This window comes from Peromyscus californicus, unplaced genomic scaffold (assembly GCF_007827085.1).
Source record: "Peromyscus californicus insignis strain IS unplaced genomic scaffold, ASM782708v3 Scaffold_1__1_contigs__length_55948999, whole genome shotgun sequence".
In the NCBI taxonomy this organism is placed as follows: Eukaryota; Metazoa; Chordata; class Mammalia; order Rodentia; family Cricetidae; genus Peromyscus; species Peromyscus californicus.
In genome coordinates, this window is record NW_026294492.1 from 28,247,121 (window position 1) to 28,260,724 (window position 13,604).

Below are 13,604 nucleotides of genomic sequence, written 5' to 3' on the forward strand. Positions count from 1 at the left end.
GTCTGCTGTCAGTCACAAAGGGGGAAAGGTACTCATCATTAGAACAAACTGAATAGCCCTGTTCCAAAGTACTGCAAACACCAGACCTCCATAGGTTTTTACAATATCTCTGTATACAGTGAGATACTTTGGGGATGGGACCCAACTATGAAAAGTATTTCTGTTTCACATACGTACCTTTCAGACACAGTATCTGGGTGATCTAAGTAACACTTTGATTAACCTGCCCCATGCGGCCAGCTGTGGAATTTTGCACATGACACTTGGGGTATCATGTTGGTGCTCATAAAGGTTTTAAAACATTTTTGGATTTAAGATTTGGGTGCTTCACCCATCAAAACTAAGTCACCACGGGCTTGGTTTTTGTTTGGTGGGGCTTCCTATGCAGTTTACTACTGAAGAACAAAATGTTTATAAAATAAAATTGGGGAACCCATTGAAAGAAAACTGGGTATAGGAAAGCAGGTGGAATTTGAAGCACAACACAGAATAAGTCATAAGCAGGTCAAGGGCTGCTAAACTCATCTTTATAACTCTTTCTTTAGTCTAAGGCACCTTACAAATGTCTGTTCTAATCAGCTTTTTAAAGTATTAATACCGTGGCTTCAGCAATTCAATGGGATGTGGTAAACAGTCCCACACCTTCACTATCAAGCATGACACTGAGGTCCACCGTCTCCTAAGTGCCAAGTGCCATCAGACCTCAGACAGCTACAACTACAGCACTCAACAGTATTCCACTGACTGGAGTAGGGGGCGCAGATGCCCTGCATCCACAAGACGCTAAGGCGTCCACTCATTTTCTCTTGGAGGGGGCTGCCATGACGCTTTAGATTCTCACTGCCCAGCAAAATAGGAGGATGGCTGTCACTGCACAGCGGTGTGGTATGATCTCAAAAGGTCCCTGTCCTACTCTGCCATCTAGGCTAATCAGAACTTCCCCAGTGCGCATGCCTTAGTGGTAAATTCTACATGCAGTTCAAGCATCAGCACTGTGAGGGCAAAAAACAAAGACTCAAGACCCTTAAGTATGTATTATTTATTAAATGTCATTGACTTGATTGAAACTGGCAAAAGTGTTCATGATTAGTGCTGTAGCCGTGAGCAGCTTTTTCTAGAAAAGCACACAGGTGTAAATAAAACTGAACACAACCATGAGAACAGGCAGTACCATAGTAGCTCTTTAAGCACCTTAGAGGGCATGGACCTCTTTCAAAACACACTTCTTCACAGACACAGAACACCCACGTTCATAATGACTCCGAATGGCATCCTAATGGCTCACAAGTCAACAATGGTGAAATAGGCCGAAGTTACAAAATGAGTTCCCAACAGTGTCCGGCATCCACGATTAGGTCAAGGTAGTGCAAGTGTGGCGCTCCGCTTCCCAACAGCCCACACTCGTCTCAGTCTCTGGGCAATACTGGCAGGTAATATTCTCAGGATGCTCTCAACACTCAACACTGATTCTCACCATCCCTGGAGAACAGCTCGGGTCGGCTCTCCCAGTGCTTGAATCTAGTTCTTCAGTCAGTTCAGATGGAGGAAGTCAAAGACCAACAGCCCCACTGGCAACGGAAACCGTACCGGCATGCACAGCTCCTATCCCTCTCTCTCCTCCATCTGCTAAGTCTGAAACCAGTTCACAATGGTTAAGTTTTCCAAAATCTATCTCCAGAGCTCAAGAGTGCCATAGCTCTCTCGGTGCTAGAATATGATGGATTAGTGAAGTCGTGATCTATTAACACTGAATTGCAAATCCAAGTTCAAGTGTGCTGGGTCTCCAAAAGCAGGGACTCCAGATAGCCACCTTCCAGAGTGACACCGCAGGAGGTCAAGCCTGGAGTCCACAGGAGGGGAAGCGCTCCAGGTGATGCTGCTCTATGTAGGACACAGAACTACAACAAAGAAAAGAAACAGGTTGAAATGCATCTTCTGCATACACCTGAACTAAACCTATGAAATGTTACATACACGCTCTATGTATATGAAAAGGCGACCACCAACGATAAGAAGTTCTCTGAGACACATTATTAGAATTTTCCAGAAATGAGACACCTAAAGGCCATGTCTCTTGGGGTACCATATGAGATGTAAGCCCGTCACTCCAGCCCCAAGTCCTGTAACAGCACAGGCCTCTGGAGACGTCAAAGACGGGCTGGGACAGTGGCAGCCATACTGTGGCCCGGGTCTTGGGTACCGTAAATGAAGTCAACAGTGGCTGTAGGGGGTATCAGTGTGAGAAGTTGCATTCTCCCAGCAGACCCATTCCATCTTAGGCCAGATGGGGTCATTGACCTTGGCTTTCTCACCTTTGCATTAAATCTAAGGAGCTATATTTACACAGCCAGGCCGTAGGTGTCTCTCTTAAGCCAAGAGAAGGAGCACCATTCTCCACTCTGAGCAACGATAGCCCCTCCCACTCAGGGTCCCATGCCTGGTCCCCAGGAAGAGTGACTGTTGACAGGCTGAGTGGAAAAGAGCATTTTAGTACCTGCAAGCCCACACCGGCCCCTCCCCCAATCCCTGACACACTTCTACATTCTGTCGTCGTCCCCCCCCCCCCCCCCCCCCCCCCCCCCCCCCGGTCATGTTCTAGACTACAGCATCACTGCGGGAGTCTGAGCTCTGGCTGCTTTCCAACCCAGTCTGCACAGCATAACACGGAGACAGAACCACAACCTGTGCAGAGAGCAGCTCACGGGAAGCGGGTACAGCGTGACCAGACACGGCTCAAAGACAGCCAGTGCCCCGAGTGGGAGGGCAGGCCCAGGAGTGGGGGACACCCGCCTCCCCAAGTGGAAGGACGAGATTTACAGTAGTGGTCCTAGGTTTTCAAAGTGAGAACTCCTCTTCTCCCACAGCCCTGTTCCCAGGCTACAACATCCTCCAGAAGCCACTGGCTGGCTGTCCTGGCAGAGACCTCCAGACCCACTGTATTAAAGACTGAGACGTGTTCTTTATGTTCGTCTCCTTCCTGTTACATCCAGGACAAACCGCAGGGCCATCCAGCTTTAAAACCAACGCTAGCACAACACAAAAGCAAACATAGGCGTCAGGTACAAAAAAAAAAAAAGTCATTAATTTCGTAGGGAGAAAAGGCCATCCATCAGGGGAAAAAAAAAGAACACTTTTAAACAAGATGCCGACAGCCCTTTCCACCCGTGTTCACCGCTGGCAAACGGCTGGCTGCTGTTGTTACACGTCGAGTCTCTACAAATGGTACTTCTGCATCCTTCACTGCGAGCCCCTTTCGTTTCTATGAATAAAAAGTCCATCCAAGACAGCAAATGTCTCAGGGGTCACGACACTTTTATCTCCTGCTAACTGGGGGAGGAGAGAGGCCAAAGACAGCAGTAATGAGAAGAGCTTGCTCTCCAAACCCAGACTACGAGATGTAAATTCTGTGCCGCTTTCCAATCCGGTCCGTGAACAAATGCTGCCTTTAACAATGAGCCCACTGCCCAGCAGCCACTTTTCCTATAACTGAGTGAGCTCTCTAGTCCCCTCGCCTGAGGATGGACTATTAACATTTTTGCCCTTTTCTCAGCAAATGAGGCCCGTTATCTTATGACTTCTTTTCCCTCCTCAGTACCCCCAGCCTGTATGATCCAGATCGTGTGCTCTAATATTTACAGCCCACGTCTCACTGTTGAGAAATGTCGTTTTTCTCCTTCCCTTCTCTACCTGAGACTTTGGTCTGTTCTGCGCTCCCCTTGGCAGTGTCCACAATTTTTCCTCCACCATCTGCCCTGGCAGATCTGTCCTTCCGGAATTTCCTACTGCCCTCGAGATAAGACACCACCCTTCCCAAGCTTCCAGGACCATTATGTCCATACCTGATACTCAGAAAGAGTGGACATATCTTTTAATTATTTTAAAAATGTATTCATTTTTTGAAGCAGGGTCTCACTATGTACGCCGTGGGCTGCCTGGAACTCTCTATGTAGACCAGGCTGGCCTCAAACTCAGAGGTCTACCTTCCCTCTGCCTCCCGAGTCCTGGGATTGAAGGTGTGCACCACCACACCCAGAGTCCAATGTCTTTTTTTTTTTTTTTTTTTTGGTTTTTCGAGACAGGGTTTCTCTGTGTAGCTTTGCGCCTGTCCTGGAACTCACTTGGTAGCCCAGGCTGGCCTCGAACTCACAGAGATCCGCCTGGCTCTGCCTCCCGAGTGCTGGGATTAAAGGCGTGCGCCACCACCGCCCGGCCCCAATGTCTTTTTAATTCTCTCCTCCAGTAAGTGTTCACCACTCAGCTGTGGGAATACTTTGCAGCGCAGGATCTCCAACAGAAGCTACGTTCTGTAGAGTCCAAATGTTACAGTCATCCATCAGTCACCTATCTACCGTCACTGTACATTAACAAAGCTGTGCGAACATTTTCTTCTGTCAACAAGAGGATGCATTTCCTGATTAATCACGGCTCCTCAGCCACTGCTCCCACACCATCATAAAACTCACCTTTCAGAATATAGTCAGTTAACAAGCTTGGAACTTTCTCGCTGTCCTCCTTCATGGCCTGCAGAACTACAAAATAAGAAAAAGACAATGGCAATAACTCATGGTTCAGGTCAAAATGATGTTTAATCTCAAAGTTGTAGCCTTAATCCTAATGAATGATACAGTGTAACTGAGCCACACAAATTACACATAGATTCTTTTCTAGATAAGGGAATACAGTGAAGAAGTGAGATTCATTTCCCTGGTTTAATGTTCTCAAGCCTGGAGGCAGGCAAGAGGCACTGGGCTGTGTGCTGAGCATCTGCTTTGTTCTAGTGGAAGCTGGGAAGTAAGTGAAGGACAATATATTGTGCGCTTTGATAAGCCGTGAACCCTCAAAGGTCCTCAGAACTGGAGGACCTCCTGGAGAAAGGGGAGATTTAGCTGTACTCTCCAAATAATACACAAGTCAGATTTAGAGAAAACATTTAAAGAGCAAATGAAGAAAGACCTAAGAGGCAACTCTGCATCTGGTAGGCTCTGAACACCTTCTCTGCTAGGGAAGAAGATGAGGAGACATCTCATAAAGAGATCACGTGAATGTGTGTGCGTGTGCGTGTGCGTGTGCGTGTGCGTGTGTGTGTGTGTGTGTGTGTAGACCAAAACAGAAACACCAGCCACTCAGCATCAGGTTTTCAGTCTTGGTTTTTAATCTAAATCACCTAGGTAGAGACAAACTCACAACTGGACCTTCACAGTTAATTATTCCCCTGGATGTATGAGAAGACTGCACATTGTAACCATCCAATCAGCCGTCTGGGGTTTTTAACCCTGGCTCTGCCACTTCTCTTACTCAATAAAGTAAGGACTTTATTGCCCTGTGTACCAAGTTCCTCATCTGTAACCTAAGGGTAATAACTAGGTCTGTCTCAGAGGCTGTATGATGAGGATCCAGCTCCTCATTACATATGGACAACATATACAGTGACTTCCGTTAAACACAACTATTGTAACTCTCATGATGAGGAAGGCCACCCACCCATAAATGGCTTTTGTTCTGTGGTAGTAGCAGAGGCCCTGGTGTCCCCAAACGCCTTCACCAGAGAAACACTTCTCCTCATCTATTGTCAACAGCATCATCACAGCTATCTTAGAGTGGACATCTTAGATGCTACTCCGTTGCCCAAAGATGCCCAGAGATTCCCAAAATGGTGTCCATATAGGAAAGCAGCATCTAAGAATCATCTAAGAACGTTCTAGGGATGCAACACTCTAGGGAACGGCAATGACTTTGGTCTCATCCCCGTGCTGAGGTGCTTGGGGTGGGTTCCATAATTCCTGTTTTTCTGTGCAGTATTTATGCTCCCTCCCTCAGACAACTGTTAGGCTCAGCACCGCCGCTTTCAATCAGGTTTCAAACTTTTTTAACTTCTCTATAAAAATCACATTCCGAGGGCCAGTGTCATCGGGGTTGAGTTGCCCAAGAATTAAGAGACTCGACTCCCGTAATTAACCGTCTTATGTGATCTTGGACACTCACAAATTTGCAAGCTCTTGCTGAAGGTGAGAGGACTGGCCACCCAGCTGAGCTCTGGCTTCTTTATCTTAGACTGACTGGCATCACTTGATTTATCTACATCTAAATATAAGACTTTTTATGTACTGTTCACCATGGAAAAGAGTAAACAACTGAGGTTAGCAGGCAGCCGAGGGGCTGAGAGGGAGCCACTTCTCCCCCTCAGGCTTCCCACCCATGTGTCACCATCAGTATCCACCCACGCAGTCCATTTGCATGTCCTTCTGTAAGCAATTATCACAAAAGTTACAATTAGAAGTAATCTAAGTAATAAGCCGGGCGGTGGTGGCGCACGCCTTTAATCCCAACACTTGGGAGGCAGAGCCAGGCGGATCTCTGTGAGTTCGAGGCCAGCCTGGTCTCCAAAGCGAGTTCCAGGACAGGCGCAAAGCTACACAGAGAAACCCTGTCTCAAAAAACCATAAAAAAAAAAGAAGTCATCTAAGTAATAAATCTAATCCTTTATACTTTGTTTGTCGTGAGACAGGGTCTTACTCTGTAGCCCAGGATGGTTAAATCTCATAATCTCACGGCAATCCTCCTGCCTCAGCCTTCTCAGTGCTGGAATACATATGTGAGCCACCATGGCCAGTGCTCAATCCCTTCACTTTCTTTCTTTCTTTTTGTTTTTTAGTGAGATTTGAACAACTATTTATTTGTTTGTTTGTTGTGTGGGTGGGTGGGTGTTTTGCTTACATGTCTACTCATGTATCATGTATGTGTCTGGCAACTGTGGAGGCCAGAAGGGGCATCAGATTCCCTGGAACTAGAATCACAGACAGTTGTGAGCTGCAAACTGAACCCAGGTCCTCTGGAAGAGAGGCCAGTGCTCTTAACCACGGAGCCCAACTTACCCCTGATTGTGACTTACCCCAAATCATATGTAATTTATTTGCTATAGGGTAAGCTGAGAAAATATTTTTATTCTAATTTTCCAATGCTACCAAGAAAGAGAAAGTGACTTCCAAGAATATCCCTAAAAATAAAAGTGACCAGATTTCTGTGGCCTTTTATAACTACTCTAAGACATGCTTAATACATCTACTTGCTAATCTCACAAACCATTTTCAAATGTACTGCCACACACACATGGAGTACCTTTATCTGCTTTATTCATTAATATATCTACAGTGCTCAGAAAGGAGCCTGGCATACAGCAGGTCTTAACAACATTTGCTGAGTGAATGCATGTTCTTAAAATCTCCCTGCAGCTAATACCTCCGGTTTTCCGTTCACAAGAAGGTGGGGTATTTACCCTAAAATCTCTACGTCTTTCCTATTCAGCCACTAAAGTCACATAAGACCCACAAAGCATTTTATTTGTTGACAGACATGTTCTCATGTAAGATGATGGAGATTCAAGGTACATGTTTTCTATTTAAAAAAAAAAATTAAGCTCACAGATAATTCAAAAATTAAGAAGAAAAAATTTAAACAATGAACACCAGAGTCAGCACTACATTTGATATTATAGTTATTCATTTCACTGTCATACGAATAAAGGATGCCATCCATCATTTACCAGCCTCCACTGACAAAATAAACAAAAATCAAATCCAGAAATGAAAACCAAGAGTTTAAGAATCAGCAAGAGTCAAAGGAGCAAGCAAACAAGTAAATTTGTCTCCGCTCACTTTTTGTTAATATCTGAAGATCCTCGACAGATGGTGGGCCGTTCTTTTTCTCATAAGGGATGACTGTCGTCAAATACTGCCAAGGTAAAGGGGGGGAGAAAAAGCATCGTTTAGGCCTGAATAAATTCACCTTCAAAACAGTGCAGTTCCTAGATGGCCTACTCTAGAACACGAACAAGAGCTGGTTTGGAGACGAGCGCAGGGAACAGGCAGCAAGCCCGCAAGTCTGACTCTTTCCACTGGGGCTCATTTTTCTCCCCAGTTCTCCCCGCTGTGTGTGAACCTCACAGGAACATCAACAACCACCTCCCTGTGGTTCAGCCATTGACCATTCCTCAGACCTCGGCCTGAGGACCACTGGCTCAATTTGCTCATTTTGAAGGTGGAGTCTTACCTAGCACTCTCCCTGCAAGTTTTCAACACAGTTTCACAACAGTTATTAAGCTAACAGCATAGTTTTAACAATACTATACAACTGATAATTTCTGGAAGTCAAATCATTCCTTTTCAGACCATTCTTATTCTGACTGAAAGCTACGGTCAAATGAATAACATGATGACATTTCAGAACACAAACCAGCTTCTTCTAGACATGAATAACGAAGACTCACTTCCCCAAACAATTACTGAAACATATAATTAATATTTAAATGATTGTATAAGTATGCATAAGTGATTTTAGATATTAGAGATGAGAAAAGTGAGAAAGAATGGCCTAAAAGGTAAATGAATAATAAAAATAATCTCCAAATTTGTCACAAATTGCCCAGCCAGTTCACTCCCTCTAAAGGCTCATGATTATCACACTTGCATCCAAAAAGAGAAAAGAAAATCTCACGAAAGCATGTTCTAGAAATAACTGTCTAGAATCTCTATTCTGGAGTTCAGGGCAGTTTGCAAAGGCTCACATAGAAAGTTGGTGCCCTGGCCAGTCCTTGAGCTTCTTCAAGCTTGTCCTCCATGTTCGTTCTCAATTCCAACTCTGTTCCTAATCCCCATGGACCGTGTGAGTCTATAAATAAAATAACTGGGCCCGAGGTCCAGACAGTAGGAAAAATGAGCTGTTCCACTTTTTTAAACCAAAGTGCCCCACAGCCTTTCTGGACTAGACTTCTCCAGGTAAGGCTCAACTGTACAGCCAAGTATGTTTCTTTATAAAAATGCCCATTAAAGACGGGCATGTGCCCCCCGAAGATTTCGGTCATGCATCAAATATGAAGCATCATCAGGAATCTATGCCGCGGCCGTGGGCCCACCTCCTCATGAGTCAGGTCGGTTTGGAAGCTATTTTTCCTTCCTGCGGGTTGATGGAGGTAAGTGGCAGAGAATAAAAACTGGGATTCAACCGTCCGCATGGAGCCTCTCTCTCTATCAGCTGTGAATGGCAGTGCGAGCCTGCCCTCTTTAATACCAGTCCTCACCCCCGAGTGATGCACAAAAACCCTCTGTAGAATCACCAGGCATTTGGTTCTTTGGATTCAACTGCCTACACGCCCCATTGGCACACCTTCTTCATCATCCAAGACCTAGCCTACGAGAGTGTCTTTCTTCAGATGGAGTTTTCCAAGAGGGAAAGATAATTTCAAAACAGTCACCAATATATACACTTCCCATGTTTGTGACCCTCCTCTGAATTATGCCAAACTGTAAATACAAACCAAGTCACTTCACATCGGACTGTACAGGCTCATGGCATATATTTCTGTATACATGATATTGTTCCTCACTTGGCCGACAACTGAGCTGGCTCACCATACAACGTGTGTAATTTCAGATACAAGAGGTAAAATACACTCTCTGCGTATTTTTTACCTAAGACTCTATAATCTCAAAGATACCAACCTCTGGCCACATTCTCCTTAAAATGAGATCTTCTTTCCCAGATTTTTGTAAGTAGAGTATCATGTTCCACTTCAGCTGTCTCCACAACCAGCCCTTTCCGCGCATGCAATCCATTATGTCAGTATATTAATATCTATTTGTTAGAGGTGGGCATGAGAAACTGGGGCCCTGAAACCGGCTTAAGAATGCAATTAGTCTGTTGTCCAATCTAAATGCTCTTTCTCCCAGGGGGATTCTCTTCATTATTGGGACTGCAGATATAATGAACCTGTGCTTCTCTCCTGCGGTGGTCTTAATAAATTAGTAAAAGTGCCAACTTTCAGGGCCCACACAGACAGAGAAAAGGAACAAGCAGGAGGAGAGGAAAATAAGGATAATGGAGCACCTGTTTCTCTCCACCTGAGTTTCCAAAGGTGTGGCGGAGGCCATTCTGAATGACATTTGAGATCCCTTCCATGCTGAAGCGCTAAAGGCAGCATTGTATGGCCCAGGAAGAAAAGGACAGAGAGAGAAGTTCAGAGACTTTTAGTAGAATGTTCCGTGATGATTTTCCGTGCCCAACAGACAAGCAGTTAGAAAATGCCACAATTACTCATTCTCATAAAGCAGATGAAACCATGCTGTTTAGAAACTGTTTGTGCTTCCATGCCTGTATGAGTCCAGTGCAAAACCCACTGCTGGTAGGCCATCATACCCCCAGAGATCGTCCCTGGTGTAACTAACAGATTTGTTCCCGTTTCTTATAAATGTCAGCTGTACACACATTTTATTTCACACACAATTTTTAAGATACCTTTGGATACTGTTTACCTACATTTCATCCCAAGACTGACAACTTGATCCTGAGTGACGGGCCTATTCTGGGCTCAAGATCACTCGTTCCACCCTCAGTTTGGGGAAGACAAAGCTAACATTTGGCAGATGAGCATGCTGCCACCCAGGGAGTCGACTGTTCCCACTCACTCTCCAGGCACCCACCACTGCCTTGCTGCCGAAAGAAAATGTGAACTGGAAGATGGTATGTGCTTCCTGGGGAGCAGAATGGATCCCATTTTACCAGCTGAGCACCCCAAAACTTTTGTGAAGACTATCCACTCTGTTTGTAGAAAACAATTTCAGCTGATTTCTCCCAGCAACCTCCAAGAAGACTTCCTGGAATTCACTGCACTCAGATGAGACTTTCTTTTTCCTGTCAGTGACCTATCTGTGTTTGTAACCAGCCTGCACAGTCACATGCATGGTAAAAAGGGCCACTGGTACCTGTCTAACAGCTGAGTCAAAGGCAGGAGAGAGATTCTTGCAGCATGACTAACTAAGGGAAAGGCTCCTGAGAAGGAAGCTGTCGTCTGAGTCACCGGATGGTGCCTTTCCCTGGAATTTCAGGGGGAAAGTTGAGCCAGTAAACACTGAAGGAACAAACTTGAACATATTTTTCCAGGTCCCAAGGAAACCACAGCAGTTGTCTCTGCTCTCATAAAATGTATACACTAGTCCAAGTGATCTCTAAGTGTGGCCCAGGTACAAGTTAAGAGGCAGCTGAAATTCTCCTAGAGGTACATGAACTCAAACACCTTCATATCATCAAGACATGATCTTTTCCTTAATTACTGTTGTATATTCATTGTGCACAGTTAGGCTTCACGCCATTCCTTTCAAGTCCATCATGTACTCTGGCCATATACAGCACTCCAGTTCTCTCAGTCTGTCACAACGTACAGTGCAATATTCTGAAGGACACACAGCATGCAGAAGCAGAGCTGAGACGCCTGTCCTTCAGTGACGCCACACATCCACAAGACTGACAAAAACAAACACCAATGACATTTTCCTAACCAAAAGCTTTCCAGTTACATTCTAGGAAAACTTATCATTTATATAAGAATTAATCATTTAGCTCTGGTACTCAAATGAATTAATCTTTTATTAGTTTTAATTTTTAATACAGTAAATATTGATCAATTTAATATGTATGAAGTAAAGCCCTCTGAGGCCCTCAATAAATATTAAGAGTGGGAAGAATCCCTGATTATCAGAGAGCCTGAGAAATATAAACAGGGTTACTCCTCAAGGAGGCAGACTGTGCTTCTGGTCCAGCCCCACCAGCCCAGGGCACTGCTGAACCCCGAGGGCACCCACACTTGTCCTGTGGGAGTTGTTCAGCACACCTCGCCTTTTCCACCAGTCTCCTGCCCCACCTTTTCCAGATCCATATCCACACACAGTTTTCTGTTGGCAAGAATCAATTATCTGGTTGATAATTGACACTTCCACATGACACATGGCTCCTTACTCTGCTGAGAATATAACTTCTTGTTTCTTTTTTTTTTTTCTTTTTTCTGTTTTTTTTTTTTTTTTTTTTTTTTTTTTTTGGTGGATTTTTGAGACAGGATTCCTCTGTGTAATAGCTTTGGCTGTCCTTGAACTCGAGTTGTAGACCAGGCTAGCCTCGAACTCCCAGAGATCCGTCTGCCTCTGCCTCCCCAGTGCTGGGATTAAAGGCGTGTGCACCACCACACCTGGCTAACGATTACTTTTGATGGAAGAGATAGTTTTTTACAATAAAACCTACAAACAACTAGTTTTGAAGATTCTTCACACACCACATTGTAATTTGTTCCCTATTTTTAAAACAGATTATCAGAGAGATGATGTCACAGGCTCCCACGTCAACAATAAACACGATAGGAAATGATTTTCAAGTAAACAAGTCAGCTCCTTATTTAAGCATTCTACAAAATTCATTCCCTTGGAAAAGCACTTAAAAGAATGCTTGTTTCAGTCTGCATTACCTGGCTGCATTTTCTGTGGACACGCTAAAGCTAGGTAAGAACTCAGAAAACCTCAAGCTGGGCAAAGGAGTCAGAACACACATGCGAGAAAACTCAGGTACAGTCCAAATTCATTAGCTTTATTTTCCCAGTCAAAACCTAATTAGGATCACTGAAGGAAAAAAACAAAGCCAAACAAAAAGAAGGTCCATACACATTCATAAGACGCATGCGCAGTTTCAGATTTCCTTTTTAAATACACAGACGTGAGCACCACTGGACTATTTCAATCACAAGAAAGTGAGGGATGATGTTCACACTATCAGAACTCTAGCCTGGTAGGAAGAAGTCAAAATGGAACCACGGGAAACCCACACAGGCGGGAAAACACAAGCCCGCCCGCCTACTGAGGCTAGCCAAAGAAACTGAAGTCCAAGTTTCCCAACAAAACTTCGGCCATGCCTGCGCTGGCAGACACAGCCAAGGGCACCCAGCCCCGGAGCACTCCGCAGCCAACGGCCAAGCCAGAGGAGCAAGACGGCACATGGCAGGACCCTACTGCACTTTGTACCACTGCAAAAAAAAAAAAAAAAAAAAAAGTCATCTAAATAGACAGTCGAGAGACTCTAGGGACACAGGGGTGGTGTGTGTGTGTGTGTGTGTGTGTGTGTGTGTGTGTGTGTGTGTCAGAGAGAGAGAGACAGAGAATACACAACACAGAACCCAAGAGAGAGAGAGAAAGAGAGAGAGAAAGAACACAATTAACAGATCTGGCTGAGAACTGAGTGTTCTAGCTACTATGAATGCCGGCCTCCCTGGGAAACTGAGTCACAGTTCTCCCCTTCACTCATTCCCACCCTTTTTTCTAAGGGCTTTCTCAGTGACCAAACCCTCAACCTACTTTCCCCAGAGTTATCTTCTTTAACATTCAAGTCCAAAGACACCTCAGATCCCTGTGAGACCTCTAGGAATCCCTGCTCGCCAGTTCTTTTCTCCGGATTCTTGACACCACATTCTTGAGTATCCGACTGTCCCTGCCCAGTGTTCCCCTGGGTTCCAATCCCATTTGGGTTTTTCAACTGTCACACTGTGAGTGTGTGTGTGTGTGTGTGTGTGTGTGTGTGTGTGTGTGTGTGTGTGTGTCTGTCTGTATCTGTGTGTGTCTGTGTCTGTGTGCCTGTGTCTAAGGATAGGTCTTGCTACACTGTCCAGGCTAGCCTCCAACTCCTAGACTCAAGCATTCTCCTTCTTCAGCCTCTGAGGGATTGGGACAACAGGCACTTGCCAAAAGCTACTGTGCCCAACCATTAACGATATTTGTGATGGGAGATACAGGGCACAA

General features: G+C 45.0%; 1 protein-coding gene across 2 annotated transcripts in view; it reads right to left on the minus strand.

Annotated features, from left to right (window-relative positions):
• Window positions 1-1,024: 1,024 nt before the first annotated feature.
• Fez2 (fasciculation and elongation protein zeta 2) overlaps window positions 1,025-13,604 on the minus strand; it is a 41,378-nt gene continuing 28,798 nt past the window's right edge. The window contains exons 6-9 of one of the 2 annotated variants that reach the window (XM_052746302.1): window positions 9,880-9,960; window positions 7,653-7,728; window positions 4,464-4,529; window positions 1,025-1,898 (exon numbers count right to left, since the gene is read on the minus strand). In XM_052746302.1, the coding sequence (XP_052602262.1) occupies window positions 1,882-1,898; window positions 4,464-4,529; window positions 7,653-7,728; window positions 9,880-9,960 (240 nt within the window). In that variant the 3' untranslated portion in view covers window positions 1,025-1,881. The remainder of the gene's footprint in view (window positions 1,899-4,463; window positions 4,530-7,652; window positions 7,729-9,879; window positions 9,961-13,604) is intronic. The other variant, XM_052746303.1, reaches the window with a different exon arrangement.